This window comes from Protopterus annectens, chromosome 6.part1 (assembly GCF_019279795.1).
Source record: "Protopterus annectens isolate FY-2018-M chromosome 6.part1, PAN1.0, whole genome shotgun sequence".
Classification (NCBI taxonomy): Eukaryota; Metazoa; Chordata; order Ceratodontiformes; family Protopteridae; genus Protopterus; species Protopterus annectens.
In genome coordinates this window covers 385,137,591-385,164,125 of record NC_056738.1, presented here as the reverse complement: position 1 = coordinate 385,164,125, position 26,535 = coordinate 385,137,591, and the positions used below count along the sequence as shown (strand labels likewise).

The window sequence follows — 26,535 nt, the reverse complement described above, 5'->3', positions numbered from 1 at the left end:
ACTGCTCTGCATCCGAATCCTCGAAAGGGGAATAAGAGTGTTCTTCAGCATCAGAATGTTCTGATAAAATGGATCCCTGGTCAGAAGTAGGAGAATCCTCCTCTACTCTGGGTCTCTTGTCCGGAGGGGCCTGGGAGCCTCTGATAAGAGTGATAAGGTCCTCAGCCATTTTAAGCATGTGCTTCTTAGGCATGGGCCCAGGTGATGGGCCTAGTATGGTGCCTGGCTGTTTTGGATTTAGTGAAGGCCTTGATGGAGAAAGTTGATGAAGGCCTAAATACACCATGGGTGGATGTAGATCTATCCACATTGGTAGGCTCGACATATGCAGGGGCTTCGGTTGTAGTCTGGGAAGAGGGCCAAGAACCAGCGGTCTCGGTACAGAAGACCCGCCGAGGGAGTGTCGTCGGTAGTCAGGGACTGCAAAGGCGGCCCACTGGGAACCGGACCACGTGGGGCCTGCTTGGCGTGGTCCTCGTCTGGCGGTCCTTTTCTTTGCGTTTTAGACAAAGCGGTAGTCGGAGTATCCGGCGACATTTTATAATTAAGCGCTTTACCAAAAAGTGCTGGGCGAACTCCGGATAGTGCGTTTATTGAAGGTTGCACAAAAGCGACAGCTGGTCTGGGCCCAAACAAGGTATGCAAAGGAATGGAAATCCTTATGCGGTATTTGCTTCCCACAAGAAATACAATTATTAACTTTTTCTGACATCGGTCTGAGGCAAGAAAAGATTCCCTACTTAGCCTTAATGAAGACGGTTCCAAAATTTTTAATTCAGGAGCTGGCCGACCGGCACTTGTGAACTGCTTCTGGCAAAAAGACTGGAGAAGATGGCGCGGCTGTGTCTTATATACTCTAGCCTTCCTGGCGTCAGAAGAGTGACAACAACCCGGACCAAGACTTTGGAATTTGAAAACCCATATGTGATTACTGCAGCTGTAATGCACGATGAACATCCCATGCTGACCACTTCATTGTCATGCTTAGCAAATCATGTGAGCCTGTAGATGCCACCTTGCTGTCTTAGTTTTATATATGAACGTATCATGACTTGAAAAATTAGACATTGAATACAGTGACGAGTACACTCATTTAAGGAGTAAAGGAAAGTCTCCTGTAAAGACAAACAGACTCTTACAAGATACACAAGAACTCTGCATCCAGTAGTATAATCATCAGGAAAACAAAGAGTTAAAAGACAGATCACAGCCCACATCTTTTTCCAAATTAAATGCTTTGGGCTGTCTGAAGAATCCCACAGGCCCTACACCTTTAACATCATAGTAACTACCCCTAAATAAATTCTGAGGAGTGTGAAGTTACAGACTGACTTGGAGGTTGAGGAGAAATGGGGAGCACAGAACTGCATTTGAAGTCTCCACCACTACAATTCCATTCATACACAGCACAAGATGGGCATCTGAAAATCTAAAGGATGGAAGTGTTGAGTCCATATGTTTTAGACACCATATAATCCTTCTCATGTTAGTGAGAGGAATCATAGATGCTATGAACTCCAAAATCCTAAGAAACTCTAGCTGAAGTTAGAGACTGAACTGAGAAGCTCAGGAAGGTTAAAAACTCTACCCCTTCTCTGTCAAAAACATTTGTTGTGAATGTCTGCAAGACACCCTAGAAAAACAATCTGGTGCGAAGTGGTCGGTGAGGACTTCTAAATGTTTATCTGGAATCCCAGATTGGTCTGAAGAATTGAAACTCCTGTTAAGGGCTCTTGACACATGGTAGAAATCACTGTAAAGATAAGCTATCCAAACAAGGTAAAGAATAAGTGCCATTCAGTCTGTTATAAGTTATGACTGGAGCTAGGCACTTTGTAAACAGTCTTAAAGCATCGAATAACTGATCATGTGACCCAATCCCAGACCTTCACAAATACTTTAAGTCCCACATTACCATACAGCTTCTCTGAAGAAGAGACAACATACTCTGAAGGAACATCTTTAATATAGGAACTTCCCCACCTTGATGTGTCTTTGTTTTTTCAGCTTGGTTTCCAGTCTGGGTGTGTTTTTTCTATAGTGAAACAGGAAGGAAAATGTTAAAACTGATTTCCAAGAACACTCTTTCTTTATTACCATAAATATTCTCCCTCTGAATAAACAGCATTAGCTGTATGACTCCTATGGTTCGCAAAGCTAAAAACCAGAGGAAAAAATTGTTTGGTTTGTAGGCTGGGGAGGAACTCCCTTGAAAACAGGCTACTGTATGCAGTGCCAACTGTATCCCTCGTGAATCACCTTTAACCCCCTTCAGTCTGGCACAATATGTTACCAAAGGGGAATAAACGGAGCCAGTTATTAGAATAGGCTTTGAGAGACTGAGGTCGAAAGGGAGGTGGAAGGAAGGAGGCAAGCTACCATAACCATCCTGAAGTTGTACACCGTCCCTTTATTGGAAAGGTTTTTGTTTACTTTGCTCCCCTTCTGCCATCTCTATTTACTTATTAGGCATGAAAAGGGATCTGGGAGATTCAAAAGAGGGGGCCCTAAAAAATCCCTAAATTAATTCCCCGCTTTCCTCAAATTATTTGTGGACCTGAGTAGCAGATGGACCAAATCAAACCTTTTCTGGAAAGCTCTAGTCAAATATTCAGATTACTTCAACAGAAAACATCTGATTTCATACAGGGGCGCACATCCTCAAAAATAAGCAGAGACCCTATACGCAGTCTCTGTACAATCATACACATCTTTAAGGCAAGTTTAGATACTCTAGACATGCCAAATACGCATGAACTTCCACATATGGAAATGATGGTTAAGAATTCTATATGCCACGGCAGACGAATAAAACATTCTAATACAAATCATGTCCTAAAATCTTCCCCTCTATATCCACAGGGAAAGGTTTGAATAATGCGAGTAGCCTGTTATCTCTCTACCTTTATGGGGACTCAGGACTGTGAATCTAGGTTGTTACAAGTTAGCATAATAAACCTCCTCCAAGGCTGGCTCTAGAAAAGGGGAAAGGTGCAGAATGTGGCAAATCCACTTACAACCTATTACAAAATTTCCTAAATACAGTGAAAACGCTCATCCTGGCAACAATATGAGAAGAAATTGCCCTCCAAGAAGGTTGCAAGGATCAGCTTTCCTGAGCATCATAGTACTGGACTCGAGAATCTGTAAGAGACAAAGCCCCATCTCTGCCTATGCCAGGCTCATCTGACCTGTCTTCCTCAGGGATATTTCAACTACTTGTTTAACTCACACTGAAGGCTATGTACCAGAACTGACTGCAACAATTTCTTAGCCACAGTAGGAAAATCATTTTTACTTGCAGAATAAGTATACTCAGATAAACAATGTTTACCCTTTTCCTTTTTAACAGTATCTTCTTTTACTGATTAGGACAAAAATCTACCTATGCCTTTTCAAGAGGTATCTTTATCAGACACATCTCAAAGCATCCCCAGGTGAAACTCTGTGCCCTGGTAAAGATGATTATCCCATGCATGGTTTGGACACTGGAACAGCCAAAGAGGATGTGGCTAACCCCCAGTATATAGTGGCTGACAGCACTATACCAAAGGAAGTTGGAGAGGTGAGAGTGTGATCAGAGGATCCACAAATGGCCATGGCAGGTTCATCCATCATCGACTGATACACAGACTGTCCACATAGTCAGCAATAACTCTTGGGCAAGTTATTTTTTTCTTTCTAGAAACCATAGTAGGACCAGCAGGAACAGGATAAATATCCATGCTGTGACTGAACAGGATGTGTTGTATGCAGCTAAGATTGCTGGAATGAGTCAGTTGGAAAGTACGTTGTGAAAAGTCTAGCACCTACTCCTTAAGACAAAGCCCCCAAAACACAGTAATGTACAAAAAAGTACACTAAAATCATGTCAGAAAACTCTTAGAAGTAAAATTAGTCTCACAGAAATAAATGGGAAGGTAAGCTCTCACAGCAGGAGAATAAGCACTACACGCCCTTCAACTGCATAAACAGTACACTAAAATTATGTCAAAACCCCCCTAGAAGTAACATTAATCTGAAGGAATAAATGTTGGGCAAGTCATCACAGTGTGAACACAAGCACTGCCCTTATCATCCATGTCAAAATGAAACACTACCCCAAACTTAAACTTTTATAATAAATAAATAAAAAGTTGGCAAAATCAGTACATGTCTACATCAAATAAGCCCCCCACACTACAGGATGCTAAAAATAGTGGTCCCAGACTAGAAACAGGACAGTAACTAAGAAATACACCAAAAACACAAGAGGCCTCCAAAACAGACATCCAAGCAACCACTACCTCAAAACATAACACATGCAACACACAGTTCACAAAGTCAGTGTGCCAAACAGTCACAGCCCTTAAGCCCAAACAATATGCCTGATAAACTTGTAATAGGTGACTCCATAGTCAGACACACTGACGTCCTGCTCACCAGACTGAACAAGGAAAAGGTTACAGTAAGCTGCCTGTCGGGCGCTAGAATCCACCACATAACACAAGCACTCAGGTCACTCCAAAGCAAGTACAAATATGACTCAGTCATTGTCCATGCCGGTGTGAATGACCTGAGACGTACCTCCCTGGACTACATGAAAAGAGACATAGAGGAGCTCTCTGATTATGTAGCCCAGGCCGGTATGACCCTGACCCTGAGCAGCATCTTACCCTCACCAAGAATGATGCCACAGTACAAAGACAAAATGATCAGCTTTAACAATTGGCTTAATTACTGGTGTCATTCAAAGGAGATCCAGTGTCTGTCTACTTGGGATGACATGCTTGACAAGCCACGCTGCTTCGCAAGGGACGGCTTGCACCTGTCACCCCTGGGCTGCCGGATATTGGCCAAGGCTCTTGCCACCCCCATAGTGCCTTTTTTAGGCAAGGCTCAAAAGACAAACCCACCTCCCTAGAAAACACAAGTGGAAAAAAACTAAGGGTAATGCTGCTCACCGCCAGAAGTCTAAACCTCAAGATGCACGCACTTGAAGCCCTCCTCAGTATGGAGAACATCGATGTCTGTGCAGTGACTGAAACCTGGTTCAAGGCTCCTGAGAGCACCCCAGCACTACCAGGTTATACCTCATATCATGCTTTTCGGCCCCAAAACTTGGACCGAACCACAAAAGGAGGGGGAGTACCCATATTCATCAAAGATACCCACACCTCCAGGTTAGTGGCAACGCACAAAGCATCGGAGACCATCCATGTGCAACTAACCATAGGCAAAACTGCCCTACAGTTTGTAGCATGCTACAGACCACCCTCTCAAACTCAGGAACCCCACTCAGCCTTCCTGAAGACACTGGAAAGTATGAATGTCTCTCCAAATACCATCATATTGGGAGACTTCAACTACCCAAACATAGACTGGGAGCATTACTCAAGCCCAAACACCCTAGCCCAAAGGTTCCTAGAATTCATAAACTCAAATGCGATGGAACAACTAGTCACCACTCCCACAAGAGGAGATAATATATATCAGACCTGATGGGGACACAATGCTCCACACCGGAAGTATACCCCTCATTGGTGAGATCAGACCATAAATTAATCTCACTGGAAATCCACATCCCGCCCCCACCCCCAGCACAGAAGACCACAGTGAAGAATTTCTCAAAAGCTGACTTCACACTTCTTAAGACTGAAGTGGTATCCTTCAAGGCCCCTGGGCCAGTGGAAACCACAGCCCACACCGCTGAATCCTTTATAAATGCCTTCTACGGACACCTTCAAGAATGCATGGATCATGCAATCCCAAATAAAACCAAGACCCATTCTCCCAAAGGCAGGCATCCTGTCTGGTGGACCCCAGCCAATAATAAGCTTTACAACAGGAGGAGGAAGCTACTACATGACAGAGCAAAATCCCTAAAAGGGAAGGCATCTCTGATCAGTACTAGCAAAAAACTATGATCACTCATAAAATCATCCAAGGCCAACTTTGAGAGAAAAATAGCAAAAGACACTAAAGATAATCACAAGGCCTTCTTTAGTTATGTTAGAAACCTGGGTGGAAACCCCCAAATATGCTCAGAGTTAGTCCAAAATGACAAAAAATACACTGAACCCACAGACATTGCCAACATACTGGCAGACAGGTTCAGTGCAAATTTCCATCCCCCCAAAAGGAAAAATATCTATCCCTGCAGAGTGTAGCCTCCCTGACATCTCAGATGCCCAGGTGAGAGCCGCCCTCTCCAAAGCTAAAAACACAGCATCAATGGGACCAGACGGTGTCCCAGGTTGCGTGCTACATGAACTCCAAGAGGACCTAAACCCACACATAAGGCTGCTGTTTAATCTTAGCCTTACTACAGGATACGTGCCCAAAGAATGGTGTACAGCAACAGTGGTCCCACTCCATAAAGGAGGCGCTTCTACGGACCCTGGAAATTACCGCCCCATAAGCTTGAAGAGCCTGGTCTGCAAAGCTATGGAGAGGATCATTATGGAACTCATAAACAAAGACATTGGGGACCTACAGACACTGGATCCCACCCAATTCGGCTTTGTCAGGGCAGATCCTGCCTTTTGAACCTGGTCGACTTTTTTGAAACAGTCACTAAGGCCATTAATGAGGGTAAGGCAGTTCACATACAGCCTACCTTGACCTTGCAAAGGCCTTCGACACAATACCCCACTCAGGCATCATAGACAAGCTCACCAGCTTAAATGTAAACCCATATGTCATAAGATGGGTTGCAAACTGGCTCAAGGACAGAACCCACAAGGTCAGAATTGCTGGAGCCATGTCAGACTCTAAGCCAGTCACAAGCGATGTCCCACAGGGCTCGGTCCTGGGACCCCTCTTGTTCGGCATTTATTTTTCCGAGGTGTAAGCTAACATAGGAGGATTGTGGCTGACAAAGTTCGCAGACGACTGCAAACTGGACGCCATAACTGATACTCCAGCGGACACAAGCATCCTTCAGAAAGGCCTCATAGAAACAGATAACTGGTGCCAGAGCCATGGCCTTAAACTGAATGCCAAAAAATGTAGTCATACCCTTTGGGAAAAACAAAGTACCCACAAATTACCACATAGGTGGTAATCCATTAAGCACGGAAGAAGTAATCAGGGACCTAGGGACCCAAGTTGACAGTAACCTCTCATTTGACACTCACATTGCCAAAGTGGTTAGAAAGACCTTCTATATTGCCCACCTCATCATGAAAGGATTCACATCTAGATCAAGAGAGGTCATTGTGCCCCTATACTCTTCCCTTATCAGGCCCATAATTGAGTACAATGCCCCATTTGGGATGTACCTTACCCGACACCTGCAGCAGTTAGAAAGACCCCAAAAGTACCTCACCAAGAGGATCAAGGGTCTCAAACATATGTCATATGCTGCCCGGCTGAAGAAACTCCAGCTCTATTCAGTCGCATACCGCCTACTCAGAGGCGATCTATGCCTGACATACAAGGCCATGTCCAATCCGGAATTAATGGACATGCTCCACCTCAGGAAATCCAAAACCACCAGAGCCACGAGAGCGACAGATCTGAACCTCAACACAGAAATAAATAGGACGCGCTGGAGGGACAGATTCATAACCCAAAGGCTCCCTACACTCTGGAACAGAATCCCAGTCCATGTTAGGCAGAGCCCTTCACTGACTCTTCATGAGAAATCTTGACGAGTGGATGGGAGATTATAGATTTACCCCGGGGGTTATCTCTGTGTCACTACTAGACAGAGGCACAGTAAATTAAACCCTAAATGGGCACAGTATTCTCATTCCAAGGGGTGGCGAAAGCCACACACACTCTGGCTAGGCTTACAAATGCCCTAGGGCAGATAGCCTAGTATGAACCTATGAACCTAAAAGGGAGGATGACATATATACTAACTAAAAGTTAAATAAAAAAAAAAAAACTTTATATATAAAAACAAAGTATTTTCTATGTGGAAGTGCTCCCTCAAAAGAGACTCATCTACCAGAAAGGAACTGAAAGGTCAGCTGCTACACTTGTGATGCCGCTAAACTGTTTATTCACAAGATGGCACGAAAGTGCTAAAATTTTCCACTATGACTGCTGACTTTCCCCTCCTCAGGGCTAAGCAATAAGCAGTCAGATTAGAAGTGTGGGAAGAAGCCAAAGCTTTGGAAGCTGGCTGGTTGAGTCCTAGGCAAGACATAACCCATACAGCATGCTCAGTGATAGCTCTGGTCTGCTGAGCGGCCCTGGACCTGACCAATAAACTAAATGCTAAGGCCTGTGCAGAAGCCGAGGGACTCAATGGCATGTCGGACTGTGAACGGGTCTCAACAGGGGCCTGCGCCACCACCTCAGAAGTGAAAGGGAGCTGCGAAAGCACCTCGCCTTCTTCAGCGATAACGAGCCTTGGAGGACTAGCTGATGGAGAATGATTGTCGTCAGAGGCCCTAAGCTTGAGTATCTTTTCTTTACCTCTCTTGTGCTTGGGGAGCTCAACCTCAGAACGATTGGAAGACGTCATCGGACACTAAGAACTAGATGCGAGACTAAAGTTCCTATCTAAGATTCCGGCCCTATGCATAACAATCCTACAACTGAAATGGGCACAGAAAAGTACAGTTGTGTACACTTAGCATAAATGTAGATGTTCACTGTTGCAGTCATCACACTTGAGTTATCTGCCTGCAGGTAGCCCTCAGTCAGCCTGAATACCAGAGACTTCATCTTCGTGCGTCGGATGCTGTCACTTCTTTCATTACGTCAGGTCGTCAGGGGTATAAGAAAAGGCAGCTGACGTCATTACATCAGTTTTTTCTTGCCCCAAATGTCAGGGGCCCCCAAATAGGAAGCTAGGATCTGGTGTTGAAAACCCCACCAGTAAAAAGTAAATACCAATAGTAGTAATAATAGCCATAGATAGAATAAATAGGATATAGATAGAGCAAGGGGGCTGGAGGGAGGGAACATCTACATTTATGGTAAGTGTACACAACTGGACTACGTTATTCGTGTTTCACTGTTGCAGTCATCACACTTGGGTTGATTCCCAAAGCTGAGATAGGGAGGAGGCATTTAGGAAGAGTTAGGGCTGGCTAGTAGGCCTTGCAAAACAGCTGCTGCAAATCCTGCCCTGGGTTTAGAAAATATAGGCAAGTGGTAATGCTTGCTGAAGGTGTGCACAGAACTCCAGGTAGCAGCTTCCATTATGCCCCTGGTAGGTACTCCTCTGAGGAATGCTGTAGAGGTAGATGTAGCCCTAGTGGAGTGTGATCTGACCTCGTGGGATTGGTTTTCCATGGTGCTTGTAGCAGAAATGGATGCAGTGTGCTATCCATTTGGAAATGGTTTGCTTTGAAATGGCCTTACTCTCTGCCCATGTTGCAAAGTTGACTAGCAGCTGGCCAGTTTTTTCTGAAAGGCTTAGTCCTGTTAAGGTAGAACCTGAGCTGTCTGTGCACGTCCAAGGAGTGTAGAATCCGTTCCCCTTTATTTTGAGGATTAGGAAAGAAGGTTGGCAATTGGGTGAATTGGCTGAGAGCCACACTGGACACCACTTTAGGCATAAAGGAAGGGTTAGTCCTGAGTGAAACCCTGTCGGCATGGAAAATAATAAAGGGTTCTACAGCCATTAGTGCCTGTAACTCGGACACTCTTCTAGCTGAAGTGATGGCTAAAAGCAATGCTGTTTTCTAAGACAGAAATTTGAGCTCTGCTGAAGCAGCAGGTTCAAAAGGTGGAAATGTGACCTTTTCCAGTACAAAGTTAAGGTCCCAAGCAGGGTTGGGTGCTCTCCTTGGTGGCCTTAGGTTGTTTGCTCCTCTCCGGAACTGTTTGATGAGAGGGTGAGAGAATAGAGGAGGCTCAGTATTGTAATAAGCTGAAATGGCAGAGGCATGGATCTTAATGGAGGAGAAGGATAGGCCTTTGAGCAATAGTTCCGCTAGGTAATACAGAATTACAGAGGTAAGGAGGGCAGGTCTGTGCCCTTTCCTTTTGACTGAATCCAAGGGCAACATCTTTTCCACTTTTCAGCATATGATTTCCTAGTACTGGGCCTTCTGGTCTCAAGGATGACGTCCAGCACCTGTTTGCTAAGGGTTGCTGGTTGGTAATTTAGTGAATAAGTCAGGCTGCAAGATTTAGAGTTTGCAAATGTGGATGCAAAATCTGTCCCTCCTACTGAGAAAGCAGGGTTTGGGTCTGGTGTAGGTGCCAGGGTGGCACCATTGTCAGGCTGTGGAGGAGTGGGTACCAGTGCTGGCGAGGCTAGTCCGGGGCAATTAGAATTGTCCTTGGCCTGTCTTGTTTTATCTTGAGTAATACTCTTGAAAGAAGGGGCAGAGGTGGGAAGGCATATATTGATAAGTTTTCCCATTGAAAGGACAGACTTTGCTGTGTGAAGTCCTGGTGCAGAATTTGCTTAGTTGGTGGTTGTTGGGGGAGGCAAAGAAATCCACCTCTTGGGTCCCCCATTTTTGTATCAGAAGGTTGAAGGTGCTGGGCTGCAATTTCCACTCTGTGGGTCTAGGAGACTTCTGCTTAAGTCGTCTGCCAGTGAGTTTTGTATGCCTGGCAGGAATTGGGCTTGTAAATGGACTTGGTTGTCCAATGCTGTGTTCCACAGAGCCATGGTAAACCTGCAGAGTGGGTAGGAATGGGTTCCTCCCTGCTTGTTGATGTACCACATAACTGTGGTGTTATCTGTTTTTATAAGCAGTTGTCCCAGAGAGATTTGTTCTTTGAAAGCTGTCGGGGCATTCTGTACAGCTAGCATCTCCTTCAGGTTGATGTGCATGCGGATTTGACTTGGGCTCCAGAGGCCCTGAATACATTTGCCAGTCATGTGAGCCCCCCATGCGTAGTCTGAAGTGTCTGTGGTCAGGGTCTGTTTGGCTTGTGGCAGAGTGAAAGGCAGTCCCTTGTTGTGGTTGCATGCTTCTGCCCACCAAAGGAACTCTGTCCTTCGACAAGGTATAATATGAATGACTGTTTCTCTCGACGTGGACCGGAGAGCTTCGGCCCCTGGACACAACAGACGAAATCGAAGGTGTCAGAGCAGAGCTTGGCTCCGAAGCAACCGCAAGTGGAGCTGGAGCCGTGGGTTCCACCAATGGCACCAAGCCCTCCGACTCCAACAACCAGCTTGGCTTGGCGGAGGAGGAATAACAATCAAGGGTATAACAGGTTTCATAGGCTCCAGAACTGACTGGGTCGGAGCCGACAACAATTTAGATAGAGCAGATGACTTCAGCAGTCTCAGGACCACCTTCTCCACATCTTCATCTGAAAGGCTCCTGGAAGACCTGGAGGACATAGTCGGGGATCTTGTTCTTGGAGAAATAGCAGGTTCCATAAATTCAGTGGTCGGCTCCGACAAACTAGGATCCAACCCTGTCACCACAATGTTGCTCTCAGTCGGCTCCGAAGGCAGTGGAGCAGATGAGGTGGATTTTGCCACTTTAGGATGCGGCTCCAAGACACCAGCTGGTGCCGGATAAGGTCTTTTCGAAGACTTAGACTTTGCAGATTTAGTGGACCTGGAAGAGGAGGAAGCGCTAGACAAGGCTTCCTCAAAGGAAGACTTTAACAGACCCTTTAGAATTAGCTTGTTCCTTCTCTCCAGTAACACACTAGGGGAGAAGGCATGACAAAACAAGCAAGTCTCTTGCAAATGGATGGCCCCTAAGCAATAGACACATAGACTATGACCATCCGTCAATGACATTTTCTGGGAGCACTTCATGCATTTCTTTAAGCCCGAAGGCTTGTGCGTCTTAACCTCTTTAGACATACACACAGATGAAAGGAGAAGAAAGTAAAAGAGAGGACTAGGTCCTCTAACTGTAATGGGCCTAGCCCTGAAGGAGGAAAAAAACACCACGAGGACTAAGTCCTCTAACTAAAATGGCCTAGTTTAGACAGGAAAGGGACAGCTAGGTCTTCTAACTTAAACAGACCAGCGAAAATTCACACAGACACAGAAAATCCTCTCGCACAGAAAAACCTTGAATCTGTTAAAGATTAACAGAGGAAGTTGTAACTGGAGTTTAGAACAACGAACTCCACAACCATAAGAATGAACACCAGCTGATAACCGCCAAAAACCAAAACTGCTCTACAAAACTGTAGACTGGAAAAAAAACCACTAGCTTTATCAAGCTATCCGCACTAACCCTAAGTAAGAAACTGGTACACAGGATACCACAAAGCACATTAACATAAACAGGCCCAAGGCCCACGCTTGCACCAAAGGGTGCAAAGAAGTTAATTACCTAAGAATTAGTAACCTACACTAACAAAATACTAATGCAACAATTGTACTAAACTAATATACCTTTGACCAAGATTTTAAACAATGTAAACAAGAGAAAAGTTAACACTTAGCCAGTGCCAAGAGAAGCACAACCTAACTCATCGACACAGCAAACGAGATCTGGGGTTTGTACTGGTGCACTATGGGATACCTGCTTAGCCACGAGCCAACCAGAAGTCTTCGAGCTTATAAAACGACTGAGTCGGCTCCGAACCCATATGTAAAAATGAAGGCGAGATTGGACTACACAACATTGACTGTTTACGGGTCTTGAGAGTGTTGGCACCAAAGGCTTTTTAAGTACCACTGAGGTTTCCTCATATGCAATATTGCATATGGAATTAGTAGAATACATGAGGCTATGAACCCTAGGGCTTGCAGTATGTTTCTTGCAGATAGCTGGGTTTTGGTGGCCATTAGTTTGAAGTAGTCTGTCAGATAGACTTGTTTTTCTGAAGTTAGGAAAGCCATCTGGGAAGTTGTGTCCAACCTTGCTCCCAGGAATACAATCTTTTGACTGGGTACCAATTTTGATTTCTTTTCGTTGGTGTACCCCCAAAGAAGTGAGTAGGCTTTTTACAAATGTCAGGTGCTGAAGCAGCAACTATGATTGTTGGCCTGAATTAGGCAGTCGTCCAGGTACGGATAAATTTGGATATTTCTCTGCCTACAATATACAATGGCTGGAGCCAGGCATTTTGTGAATACCCTGGGCGCAGTAGATAAGCCAAAGGGAAGTGCAGAGAACTGATAATGCATAGACCCTGCTCTGAAATGGTACTATTTCCTGCAGGACTCCCTGATTGGAATGTGGAGGTAAGCTTCTTTTAAGTCTAGGGTGACTAACTAGGCATCCTTGGCTAACATAGGGAGAAGCTGTTGCGGGGGAAGCATCTTGAATTTTGGAACCACCAAGAAGGTGTTGAGGACTGAAAGGTCTAGGATTGGGTGCCATGAGCCCTCTTTCCTGGGAACTAGGAAAAGCCTGGAGTAAAATCATTGACCCCTCTGTTCTGCTTGAAAAGGCTGAATAGCTTTGATGTCAAGCAGGGAGAGGATTTGTTTTTGGGAAGGTCTGGAAACCCGCTTGGGGTTGGGAGGGAGTGGAAATGAAATCTGAACCACTGGGATACAATATTTAGGACCCACTGGTCCTGAGTGATGGTTATCCCGTTTTTTAAATGAAAGACAAGTTTTCCTCCTAGGGCACATGCAATTTGGCAGATAGTAGGCTTAAGGAGTAGGGTGATTTTTCCATAAGGAGGTTGCTTTCCACTCCCTGATTTAGGGGTGGGAGCACTCCATTGCTTATACCTCTGCATACCCTGAGTCTGTAGTCTGGGTGGTCTGCTTCCCCATTGTTTTGAAGGGCAGTGCCTACTGAATCTTGGTGGTTGCACTTGAAGAAAATATTTAACAGTCTGCATAGATTTAGCCTTTTCTTCCATCTTTTTAAGCACTTCTTCAGCTTTGGTGCCAAACAAACGGTCCCTACTCAAAGGAGCATCTAGTCATTTTGATTTGACATGGTCTGGCAAGGTCTGTTCCTTTAGCCAGGCATGTCTTCTCAGTACAGAGCCAGTGACTGCTGCCCTGCAAGAAGCTTCTAGTGCATCAAAGTCGCACAGCAAAGTATGCTTGCTTACTTGAGTTGCAGAATGCATAAGATCCTGCAAGTCTTTATTTTATGCACAATCTGGAATAGTTACCAGTTTTTTTTTTAATCAGTTCCATAGTATGTTGCTGGTATTTTAGCATGTGAAACTGGCAATTCAATGCCCTGATAGCAAGAGTTGCAAATGTGTATACCTTCTTACCCAACCTGTCCAAAGCTCTGGAATCCCTGTCCAAAGGGATAGGATTTTTGGCCGTAGTAGCCTTAATACCTTTAGGTCCCTGGGAAATGATTTCTGGGTCAGCAGTAGGGTTCTTGAAAAGAAACTGGTGAGAATCAGGTACTCTGTACTACATGTCAAGTTTCCTAGGGGCTGGAGGCAAGGTGTCTGGATTAAAACTGGATTCCATGAAAACATCATCCACCACCTCCATGACAGGGGGGATAGCTAAATGCCTGTGTTGAGGCAGTTGTAAGAATTCTCTGAGTCTCTTTTTGGACTGAGGAAAGTCTTGGCATTCCCAGCGGAAATGCTCTCTTAAAGTGTGCAAAGTTTCCCCAAAGGAAAAATCCTCTGAGGGAATGGAGTCCTCTGCATCAGAATCCTCATAGGTGGACAAGGGCATGTCTTCATAGTCAGAAAGGTCCGAGTCATTTGAGTCCCGGTCTGTAGAACCTGAAAGGAACTCTGTTCTTTGTCTCTTAGCAGGGGAAGGCTGGCTTCACCTAATCATGGTAATGAGGTCTTCAGCCATTCTAATCATCTGTTTTTGTGGCATGGGTACCTGAGCATGCACTTTTGTCATTGGTTTTCTAGTCATAGAGCGTACTTTGGGCATAAGAAACTCGCTTGTTTTGGAGGAAGAAGAGGTCATCAGTAGAATTCGCACCTCGGTTGGATAAAATACACCCTCAGAAGCCGGTGCCTACACAGCGGCTCCGGACCTATCCAAGGTACAGACATCCGCAGGTTCCATAGTCGAAGAAGCGTCTTGCGGCATACTGGACTCCGAAAGGGTCTCAGCAGAGGCCAGTGAATCCATAGAAACTGGCATCAGGGGCTGCAAAGGCACCTCACTGAGTACTGGCTTACTGTCGACTAGCTTATCGGAAATGTCGTCGGCAGTTTTGGACCTATGCGGCGGTCTGTCTCTGAATTTATCCTTGTGCTTTTTAGGAAATTTTCACGTCGATTGGCTTACCAAAGCCATATCAGAGTACAGAGATCGACAGCGAAAGTAATTTGCGACAAAGATAGCTTGATGACAAACGGTTCGGGTGTTAAACAAGGCACAAAACCGACAACAAGAGACCTTGTGGTCTGGGCCTAAACAGATGACTCATTAAGAATGGAAATCTCTGTGAGCTATTTACTTTCCACAGGCAAGACAATTACTCATTTTTTCTGACATCGGTTAGAGCAAGAAAAAGGATCGTCAACGGGGTACTTAGCTTTAGAAGACTTCAGTTTTATTCAACTGGAACACGAAAATTCAGGTAGCGGCCGACCGGCACTTGTGAAGTGCTTCTGCTTTGGGCTCCCTTGGCAAGAAGAACTGATGTAATGACGCCGGCTGCCTACTCTTATACCCCCTGATAACCTGACATCATGGAAGAAGCGACAGCATCTGATGCACGAAGATGAAGTCTCTGGTATTCAGGCTGACTGAGGGCTACCTGCAGGCAGACAACCCAAGTGTGATGACTGCAACAGTGAAACACGAAGAACATCAGCAGTTAGGTATGTCACGATCTGGGCCTAAACAGGTGACACAAAGGGAAGTCTAGGTGTGGAACCAGTTTACCACAATGGAGACAATTATTAACCTCATCTGATATCAGTGAAAAAAAAAAAAAAAAAAAACAAAAAAAAAGAGTTCCCCAACATGGTACTTAGTTTTCAGATAACTTCTTTCTGATATGGACCGACCGATGCACTGAAACACTGCTTTTTGGTTCCGACTGCAATACAAGACTGATAATCATGAATATCAGCTGGCTCTCTATATATCAGACTGCATTGACATCAATCACGGTGTCTGACAACCCATGGAGGAGGGAGATTTTTTTGTCTGTTAATCAGGCTGGCCAACGGCGTTCACTGCAGGAAATTCCACCAGTCGGGACTGTAAAAGTGAAACACGAAGATCATCATCTGATATCTTACATAACAAGCTAATGAAAATCAATTCTGAAGATAAATAAAATCCAAATATGCAAAAGAATTTGAAGTTCTATTCAAAAACTGAAACTTATCCACTATACGTCTCCAAATTGAAACAGTGACAATCTCACACTAACAGTAATTAAGAAATAGTGAGTCGAAAAGTACAGTTTTGTACCTACCATAAATGTAGATGTTAGAGTGTATACACTGCTACAGTCATTACACTTGGGTTATCCTGCCGTCAGGCGGTTCCCCAGTCGGCCTGAGTTCCAAAGTCTTGGTCCAGCATTGGTTGCTGTCGCCTCCTCCCTGACGTCAGTGCGACAGGGGTATATATAAGATGCAGCCGATGCCATTTTCTTCAGTTTTTCTTGCCCCAGATGTCAGGTGCCTCTAAATAGGTAGGCAACTCCAATTGCTAATAAAACATACATAAGAAAAGCAAAAAAAAACAACTTGGTTACCAGCAAATACTTCCCATAGGTAGTAAGGGTAGAAGACATAGGTACGTACCAGCCAGTAAGAGGGGAAGGAGGGAGGGTAACCTGGACTGCAGCAGTGTATACACTCGAACATCTACATTTATGGTACGTACAAAACTGTACTATGTTCGTGTTACGCTGCTGCAATTATTACACTTGGGTAGAATCCCAAAGCTGAGGTAGGGTGGCTAGTTCTATAAGGCATTAGGGGTGGCTATAAGGCCCTGCAGCACTGCAATGGCGAAGCCAGCTCTGGATTTAGAGTATAGAGGCAGATGGTAATGCTTGGTGAAGGTATGGACAGAACTCCAAGTTACTGCTTCCAAAACAGATGAAGTGGCTGTTGCCCTGGTGGAGTGAGATCTAATGCTGCTAGGTACAGGTTTTCCATGGTATGTGTAGCAGAAACGTATACAATGTCCTATCCATTTTGAAATAGTCTGTTTTGAAATGGCTTTTCCCTGTGCTCCTGCAGCATATGCTACCAATAATTGCTCAGATTTTCTGAAAGCTTTGGTTTTGTCCAAGTAGAAGCGTAACTGCCTGTGAATGTCCAAAGAGTGCAGTAGTCTCTCCCCTTTATTCTGTGGTTTAGGATAAAAAGTTGGCAGGTGAATAGTTTGGTTTAGAGCCACACTGGATACCACCTTTGGCATAAACATAGGGTTAGTTCTTAAAGACACCCTGTCCTGGTGGAAAATGAGGAAAGGTTCCACTGCCATTAGTGCCTGTAATTCTGAAACTCTTCGTGCTGATGTTATTGCCAGGAGCAGAGCAGTTTTCCAAGAGATATATTTTAATTCTGCTGTGTTAGCTGGCTCAAAAGGAGGTAAAGTTAGTTTTTCCAAAACAAAGTTGAGTTCCCAAGTTGGAGTAGGTGCTCTACGGGGCGGTCTTAAAACAGTACCTCAGGAGGGACAAAAAACTTAACAGAGGATTAGAGAAAATTGGTGGATCTGTGTTGTAATGAGCAGAGATGGCAGAGGCGTGGATCTTGATGGATGAGAAGGAGAGGCCTTTATCCAGCATCTCAGGTAAGTATTGTAGTATCTGAGGAATGTTTGGGACAAGAGGGTCAAGGCTGTGAGCTTGGTTCTAGGCACAGAATCTCTTCCATTTATCCGAATAGGCTTTTCTGGTACTTGGCCTTCTGGCCTCCAGAATGACATCCATAACAGCTTTGGAGAGAGGCATTGCTTGCTTGACTACGGAATCTTCCATGCAGCTAGGTTTAAGGTCTTTAGCTGGCTGTGTAGTATTTGATTGTTGTGCTGAGTCAGCAGATGTGGGATTTGAGGCAAAATCCAGGGTGGTTCTTGTGCTAAGCTCCTTAAGATTGGGTACCAGTGCTGGCGTGGCCAGTCTGGTGCAATCAGGATCATCTTTGGCTCTTCTTGCCTGGCTTTTATGAGTACCTTTGGCAGGAGAGGTAGTGGTGGGAAAGCGTATACTTGTATGTTCTCCCAGCTGAATGAGAGGGTATCCACTTTTCATGCTCGTGGATGGTAACTCCTTGTGCAGAATATTTGTAGCTGACAGTTTATTGGGGATGCAAACAGATCTATGTCCGGGCTCCACCATTTCTGTGTTATCATTCTGAATATTTGTGGATTCAATTCCCATTCATGGGGATCCATGATGTTTCTGATTCCCCTCCAGTACCTTTGGCAGGAGAGGTAGTGGTGGGAAAGCGTATACTTGTATGTTCTCCCAGCTGAATGAGAGGGTATCCACTTTTCATGCTCGTGGATGGTAACTCCTTGTGCAGAATATTTGTAGCTGGCAGTTTATTGGGGATGCAAACAGATCTATGTCCGGGCTCCACCATTTCTGTGTTATCATTCTGAATATTTGTGGATTCAATTCCCATTCGTGGGGATCCATGATGTTTCTGATTCCCCTCCAGTACCTTTGGCAGGAGAGGTAGTGGTGGGAAAGCGTATACTTGTATGTTCTCCCAGCTGAATGAGAGGGTATCCACTTTTCATGCTTGTGGATGGTAACTCCTTGTGCAGAATATTTGTAGCTGGCAGTTTATTGGGGATGCAAACAGATCTATGTCCGGGCTCCACCATTTCTGTGTTATCATTCTGAATATTTGTGGATTCAATTCCCATTCGTGGGGATCCATGATGTTTCTGATTCCTCTCCAGTACAGCTCTTTTGATTGTGTACCTTTAGCTCCTAGTGGGCGTGGCTTCCCTCCAGTACAGCTCTTTTGATTGTGTACCTTTAGCTCCTAGTGGGCGTGGCTTGAGTCTTTAAACAATAAAGTTATCACCTTACAATTCTAACAAATACTCATTGACATAGGTCAAATATCAATACAATTGTGTTTGCCATCATGTATGCTTCAAGATAAAATATTCTGATACCTCGTATAGGGCATGGTTTTGGAATTATTAATGCAAGTATGAACAAGTAATATTTGACGCCTAGAGGAGCAGTAGGAGGTAACTGCAGATGCACCTGGAGGCGTCACTCGGATGTAATGAGCGTCTGCCAGTGTGTTTTCTCTCCTGGCAGGAATTGTGCTTGCAGACGAACTTGAAGGTTTATAGCTGTGTTCCACAAGGTCATGGCTTGTCTGCATAGGGGTTAGGAGTGAGTGCCCCCTTGCTTGTTTATGTACCACATAACTGTCTGTCTTTATTAGTAGTTGTCCTGGATGCAGCAGGTCCTTGAAAGCTATAAAGGCATTTTGTACAGCTAGCATCTCTTTTTTGATTGATGTGAAGATGCCTTTGTTCTGCGGGCCACGTGCCCTGAATACATTTGCCTGCCATGTGTGCTCCCCAGGCGTAATCCGATGAATCTGTTGTCAGTGTTTGCCTGGCTGTGGGTTGTGTAAAAGGCTGTCCCTTGTTGAGGTGACAAGCTTGAGCCCACCATTGAAACTCCTGTTGAAGGCAAGGGATTAGTGGTATAACACGGTTTCCAAACGTTGACAGTGTTGAGACCATACATTTTTTAGGTACCATTGCAGTTTCCTCATATGCAGTTTGGCATATGGAATTAGTAGTATGCAGGATGCCATGTAACCCAAGGCCTGCAGAATTTTTCTTGCAGGGAGTTGGGTTTTTGTTGCCATCAATTGAAAGTATTGAGTCAGTTGCCTTTGCTTGTCTGGCGTGAGATAAGCCATCTGGGCCATTGTGTTCAAGCTGGCACCCAGGAATATAATCTCTTGTGAGGGCACTAGTTTTGATTTCTTTTTGTTTACTGTGTACCCCAGGCAACTTAATAACTTTTTTACAAACGCCAGATGCTTTAGAAGAATGTCCTTGCTCTCTGCTTGAATCAGGCAGTCGTCCAGGTATGGATAAATTTGAATTCCTTTCTGTCTGCAAAATACAATTACTGGTGCCAGACACTTTGTGAAGACCCTGGGCGCAGTAGATAAGCCAAAGGGCAATACAGAGAATTGGTAGTGCATTGAACCAGCTATGAATCTGAGGTATCTTCTGCAGTTTTGTCCGATAGGGACATGCAGGTATGCCTCCTTTAGGTCCAAAGTCAAGAGCCAAGTTTTCTTGCCCAGCATGGGAAGAAGCTGCTGTAATGTCAACATTTTGAATTTCGGAACATCCAGTGTTTAGAGATGAAAGATCCAGAATGGGCCTCCAGGCTTTGTCCTTTCTGGGTACCAGAAAGAGTCTTGAGTAAAATCCTTGTCCTTGTTCCTGTGATGGTACCTTTTGAATAGCTCTCATATCCATGAGTGCTGTAATTTGTTTTTGAGCCTCTGCCCATTGATTTGGTGGCAGACTTGGCATTCCTTTTAACCTTGGCAGTGTGTGAAAGTGGAACCTGTAACCTGAAATACAATGTTGAGAACCCATTTGTCTTTGGTGATCATTTGCCAATTGTGGTAGAAGAGTGCTAGTTTTCCTCCCAAGGGGGCTGCCAAGAGGGATTTGTTTGGCAGCTGTAGTGGGAAGTCATTGGAGCTGCTTTTTATATGGTTGGGGCCAGTCTTCCCCCTCTTTCTGGCCTGATGCAACCCATTGTCGAGGCCTATAAGGAACTTGTTTTTGACCTCTACCTCTTGGTTGTCTGTATCTTCCCCTTTGAGGTCCGTCTGTAATTGGAAAGGACCAATTCTTAGTTGTCCAGTTTCTGCTAAATCTAGGAGGCTGAACCTGTAACAAATCCTTCACCGTTTGCATAGATTTTGCCTTATCCTCCATTTTCTTTAATACCTCTTCTGCCTTAACTCCAAATAACGCATCCTGCTGCAAAGATGCATCCAATAATTTTGCTTTAACATGATCTGGTAACGTATGTTCTTTTAACAAAGCGTGTCTTCTAATGACAGAGCCTGTAACTGCTGCTCTGCAGGAGGCCTCTAGAGAATCAAAACCACATTGCAAAGTATGCTTTCCCACTTGTTCAGCTGCATGCAATAAATCCTGCATTTCTTTAAAATTAGGAAGATCTGATTCTGGAAGCATTTTCTGTTTTAACTGAGACAGTAAGAATTGCTGATATTTTAGCATGTGAAACTGGCAATTTAAGGCTCTCATTACTAAAATTGCAGACGTATATACTTTCTTTCCCCATCTGTCTAATGCTCTGGAATCTCTGTCAGAGGGAACTGGATTCTTGGCTGATGAGGCCTCAACTCCTTTGGGTCCCTGAAAAATAGTTTCAGGGTCAGCTACAGGGCTCAGGGACTCTGTAGTATCTGTCAGGTTTAACAGGGGCTGGAGGTAAGGAATCAGGATTTAAGCTGGATTCAGTATACACATCATCCACAATATCTAACACTGGCAGAATAGCAAGGGGTCTGTGTTGAGGTAATAAAAGGAAGTCTCTGAGCCTTTCCTTGGATTTTGAGTAATCCTGGCCTTCCCAGTGGAAATGCTCCCTCATGGTATGTAGGGTTTCCCCAAAGAAGTAGTTCTCAGGCGGTGAGGCTGATGGAATTGATTCCTCAGCATCAGAATCCTCATAAGGGGGTAAAGAGTATCCTAGGTCTGAGGATGAATCAGAAGAAATGGACACTTGGTCAGATGAGTCATAGTCTGCATCCTGTCTAGGGCTTTTATCAGGAGGGGGATGAGACCCCCTGATCAGAGTGATTAGGTCTTCGGCCATTTTGAGCATTTGTTTCTTAGGCATGGAGGCTTGTCCTGGAGAATGCTGTATTTCGTTTCTTTGATTTTAAAGGAGGCTTAGAATTAGCTGAGGGTTTAATGCTTAACTGAGTAGGTCTGAAGACACCCTCTGAAGCTGTGGGTAGCTCAGCTACTCCAGATCCCTCTGAAAGGTTAATCTCGGTAGGCTGAATAACTTGTGCATCCGAAGGCCCAGCCATCTCCACGTGGGAGTCAGAGGCGGCCTGTGGTTCTACAGAAGTGGTCGTCAGGGGCTGCGAAGGCGCCTCGCTGAAAATTGGAGAACCGGCGACTGGCCTAGAAGAGGCTTCGTCATCAGTTTTAGGCCTCAGGTGCCTATCCTTGTCTCTGCGCTTTTTGTGTATTCCGGTCGTCGGAAGTTCCGGCGGCATGGTATAATTGAATTTTCTACCAAAATAATGTCGGGGAAAATCAAACCGACGTTTAATAGTGCGCTTGTTAAACCTAGCATAAAACCGACAACCAGTGACGTTGTGGTCTGGGCCTAGGCATGGGATACAATAGGAATGGAAATCCTTATGAGGTATTTGCTTCCCCACAAGAAATACAGTTATCAACTTTTACTGACATCAGTCTGAGGCAAGAAAAAGTTTCCCCACTGGGGTACTTAGCTTTGTAGAAGACTTTGGTTCTGGATTCGGAATGAAAATCTCAGGAGACTGCCGACTGGCACTTGCGAACTGCTTTTGCTTCGGGCACCGCGCGGCAAGAAAGACTAAAGAAAATGGCATCGGCTGCATCTTATATACCCCTCTCGCACTGATGTCAGGGAGGAGGCGACAACAGCAACTGACGCTGGACCAAGACTTTGGAACTCAGGCCGACTGGGGAACCGCCTGACGGCAAGATAACCCAAGTGTAATGAGTGCAGCAGTGTAACACGATGAACATCCAATGATCGCAAAGCTACTCATTATACCCTGCCTCTCCAACTAATGGCACAGCAAAGTTACGAGCTCTCAGACAATGTGATGAGAGTTCTGTGATCCACACTGAAGGTAAGCACAGCTTCAACCGCCAAGGATTACTGTCACAAAACCCGAACCTAGCCTCCTGTCTGTACATACTTCACCATCTAGAAAAAATCTGTCCTATTCAATTTGCTTCAATCTTTCTGATTCATATATCTTTACATTTTGTGAATAAAGGATGCCTTTGAATCATTTTAGAAAGCACAGTGTCCTACAGACCCTCAACTGGAACCATTAAGGCATGCAGCTACTAAAGAGTAAACTTGCAGAAAGTAGAATTTGAAAGGTGAACAGGTGCAAGTGCCTAAAAACAGAAACACAGAAAAAGTTGAGGAGAGCACAACAGTTCTGAAAAGGTCCTGCTTGAGCTTAAGATATGGAATAGCCCTTTTAAAAGATTCAAAAATTCTCTTTCTCAGGTTTCTACTCCTACCTTTGCCTTCCCCTTGCCTCTTCTTTTTGGTGTATCCTCTTCATAATCCTCATCATCCAAATCATCTAGAAAATCATCTGGGTCCAAGATTCTCTGCAAAAAGAGAGCAGTCCACAAATGATTAAAGTGACAACTGTAGGTGTACTGAGAATCACTCAAAGTTCTTATTAAACTAGCAGAAAAAAATGCCTTCCAGTTAGCCACAACATTAATACTGACATCTTTGGGTCAGAGAACATCACCATGATCCACTGCTAGCATGTTTACATAGATATGATCACATTATCACTCAAAAGACTTTGAATACCTCCAGAATCAGTTTTAGACACAAAAACAATACACTAACACACACTGTCAAAAATGAACAAAAACCTTCAAGACTAAGTCGCATATTAAATGTTTTAAGTTATACCACATTATACATATATCTACAACAAAACATATATAAAATAATATGCATCTAAAAGGATTCACATTAAAAACAGAACATATCAATTCTTCATACATAAACTATTATAAGAAAAGATTAGTGAAATGTCTTGTTTTGTGTAACCTTTAAACATATTTCAACTAATTTAGTGCACAGATATGTAACAGTACGTGCACATCTATAGATATTTCCTGTATGAACGTTGCTCACAGAAGCTGCAGACTGGTGTACAACGTCGTCTCTTCAAGCAATATGCAGAATACAATGTTGAATTTCCAACACCCACCATTACAAAAACTAACCACTGCAAAATTAGAAATTAGGCGATAAAAATACCATTCCCAAACAAGTCTGTTCTCAGATTATGTGCTGGTTCAGAATACATCTAGAACAGCTCACCAAATGTACTCAACTTTGCTCCACCCCCACTTCCATTCTGAACAATTTGAAGATCACTGTAGCTCAGGAAAAAAATCTGCTTTGACAAGGTTCACAGAGAGAAAAACATTTGTTAAAAAAAAAATCTGCTGGTATGCTCAGTAACATTAAATCCAGAGCATCAAACTCAAAAGTCCAGTAACTGATCTACTATCATGTTAAATGCTTAGTGGAAACAGTACCCAAGTAATATTCCAACAGTTGTAATTATAAATACATTTCCTATAAGCAATGCATGTACCATCATTCCCTATTACGCCATGGATTTAAAAATACATTTTTAAATATGGCTAGCATTTGATTTGAGACAAGGATTTGGCTTCACGGAAGGAACACGGACCATTTTCAGATCCTCAGCACAATGCAGCATGACTTACTTACAAAACTGTTAGGACAACTGCAAATCACACACTCGCAAAATACATAAATACTGAAGACTCCCTTTTTTAATCACCTGCACTATTAAATGTGGTGTTAAGATACAGTTGTGTAAGGGTACTCAACAAAACTACACAGAGTACGAGGATTGCTGTTGCAATGTTTTTTCAGCAAGAATAGGATAAGTCACGGACTTAAGCCACCAGTCTTCCAAACTGATTTACCAAGAAGGGCACAAGTTTACCTCCAAAACCATCTGTATCAGAAGAAAATCCACTTCTAAAGGAGAGCACAACTCCAGTCACTGATTTACCAAGGAGGGCACAAGTTTACCTCCGAAACCATCGACATCAGAAGGAAATCCCCTTCTAAAGAAGAGCACAACCCCTGTCATTTGCCTGTTCTTTTAACATTCGAGAACTACCAAACAGTATTCCTGCATGACCTCTAACATGAGCACAAAGGGAAAAAAGGTTACAGTCTAAATAAAGTCCCCATTATGCAAACAGGAAGGTAATGTGAAGGGCTAACTGGGTTCCTAATGTGCCTCCTAAGCAAGCAATTCACACCATTTATTCCATACCACGGGAAGGGGAGGAAAAAAAAAGGAAATAATCCTACATTTACGCATAAGGAAAGCAGTACCATTAAAAAAAAAAGAGTGAAGCCCAACTGAAAGCATCTCCAACAAAAAAAATGGGAAAAGGATGTCAGAAACTCCTACTGCTTCAATTAGGAATGCTTGAGTGCTAGGACAAAGTGACAACCGGATGAACACAGTTTAACTATGTCAGAAAGAATAGCAATACTGCAAGGCAGACACCTCCTTATAAACCCCATGTGAGGAGCTGTGTCTCTCTCTCTCTCACACTCCTTTACTTATATATATATGACACTTTACTCTATTTAACTAGTATTTGGATTGCTTGTTTGTGTGTTTTTAATAAAGAAGATTCGACTTGAGCTAGCTTGTGCTTCCCTACTTCCATTAGTCTATACTTTGGAAAGTTTTTAAAGAAAGTATTTCTATCACCTTTTATTAGCTGGGGTATTCACAGCATGGTTTTTATTAGGTGCCTGAACCAGAGGGAATCAATCTTCTACATGGAGAAGTTTCCTCAATATTTTTTTCTTTACTTGTATATACCAACTCCATGGTCATATAACTGCAATGAAAAGGGAAAAGTGAAACTGTGCCAGACAAGATTTCCAGTAGTGAACAGCAAGTTGCAATATCATCCACTTGTTACTCAACCACAGGTACAATCACAACAATTACTGTAGGACTAATTTCACTTTCCAGAATCGATAGTTAAAATACAACAGTGACTTGGGCACGGGCATAAATCCTCTTTACCTGTCAGAAATCATAAGACCCCCATACTGCACACCTAATCTTTTTTAAAAGTTCTTACAATGTCTTGTAAGAATTAGCCAGCTACAGGTTCTGTCATTCTTCCTACACATTCTCAGCATTATGACCTGTTCAACAGTATCTCTATCAAGCAAACCAAGCCAACGCGAAAATATTGGACAAAAGCTGCTTTAAGTACTGGAATAAGACAGCAATGCTTCTATCAAAATGCAACTGAAAAAAGGTTTTAAGTTGAATAATCTACACACGCCATTGTATTTAAATTTCTAACCACTTTTGTATAACTTTTCTGGATGCTTTTAAACCTCATTGCTTTTTCTTTGTACAAGGTAGTAGTTGACAAATTTTACACTGCAGTTTAGGTCCTTCCACCCACAGTACCTCTGTCTAGACTTTATAAATCTTCTGATGCAACATATTATCAACCCAAACACCTAAATCATTAAAAATGCAGACCTCTTCTATTTCTCTATTTTTTTTTACAGTTGTACGTAGCCACAAAGCAGCCAAAATAGTGCTGCGTTTGTTAACATGCTGTCCAAGGTAGCCCATCTTTAGAATTTATCCAAGCATTGCTGAAATGTCTCCTGACCCTTAATGCTTGTTGTACACTTTCCTAATTTGAAATCACCAGAATACAGGCATTAGAAAACATCAAAAAGAAAATCCATGTCTAAGTAATGCAGACTAAAAATGGACACATGACTGATCCTGCGGTATATGACCACCACACCCACAATATCACAGTGGTAAGAGTTAAACACAATCTGACACTCTAGCCCTGTACTCGCACAGAAATCACATTTATCAGTGGTTTATTTTACTTATGTTTGTTGACTGGGATAGTCAAACTGT

The 26,535-nt window shown here is 43.7% G+C and overlaps 1 protein-coding gene across 4 annotated transcripts in view; it reads right to left on the bottom strand.

Annotated features, from left to right (window-relative positions):
* DPF2 (double PHD fingers 2) overlaps positions 1-26,535 on the bottom strand; it is a 779,856-nt gene that overhangs the window by 507,756 nt on the left and 245,565 nt on the right. For all 4 annotated transcript variants that reach the window (XM_044075795.1, XM_044075796.1, XM_044075797.1 and 1 more), the window contains exon 5: positions 23,060-23,152. In XM_044075795.1, coding sequence (XP_043931730.1) covers positions 23,060-23,152 — 93 coding nt within the window. The remainder of the gene's footprint in view (positions 1-23,059; positions 23,153-26,535) is intronic.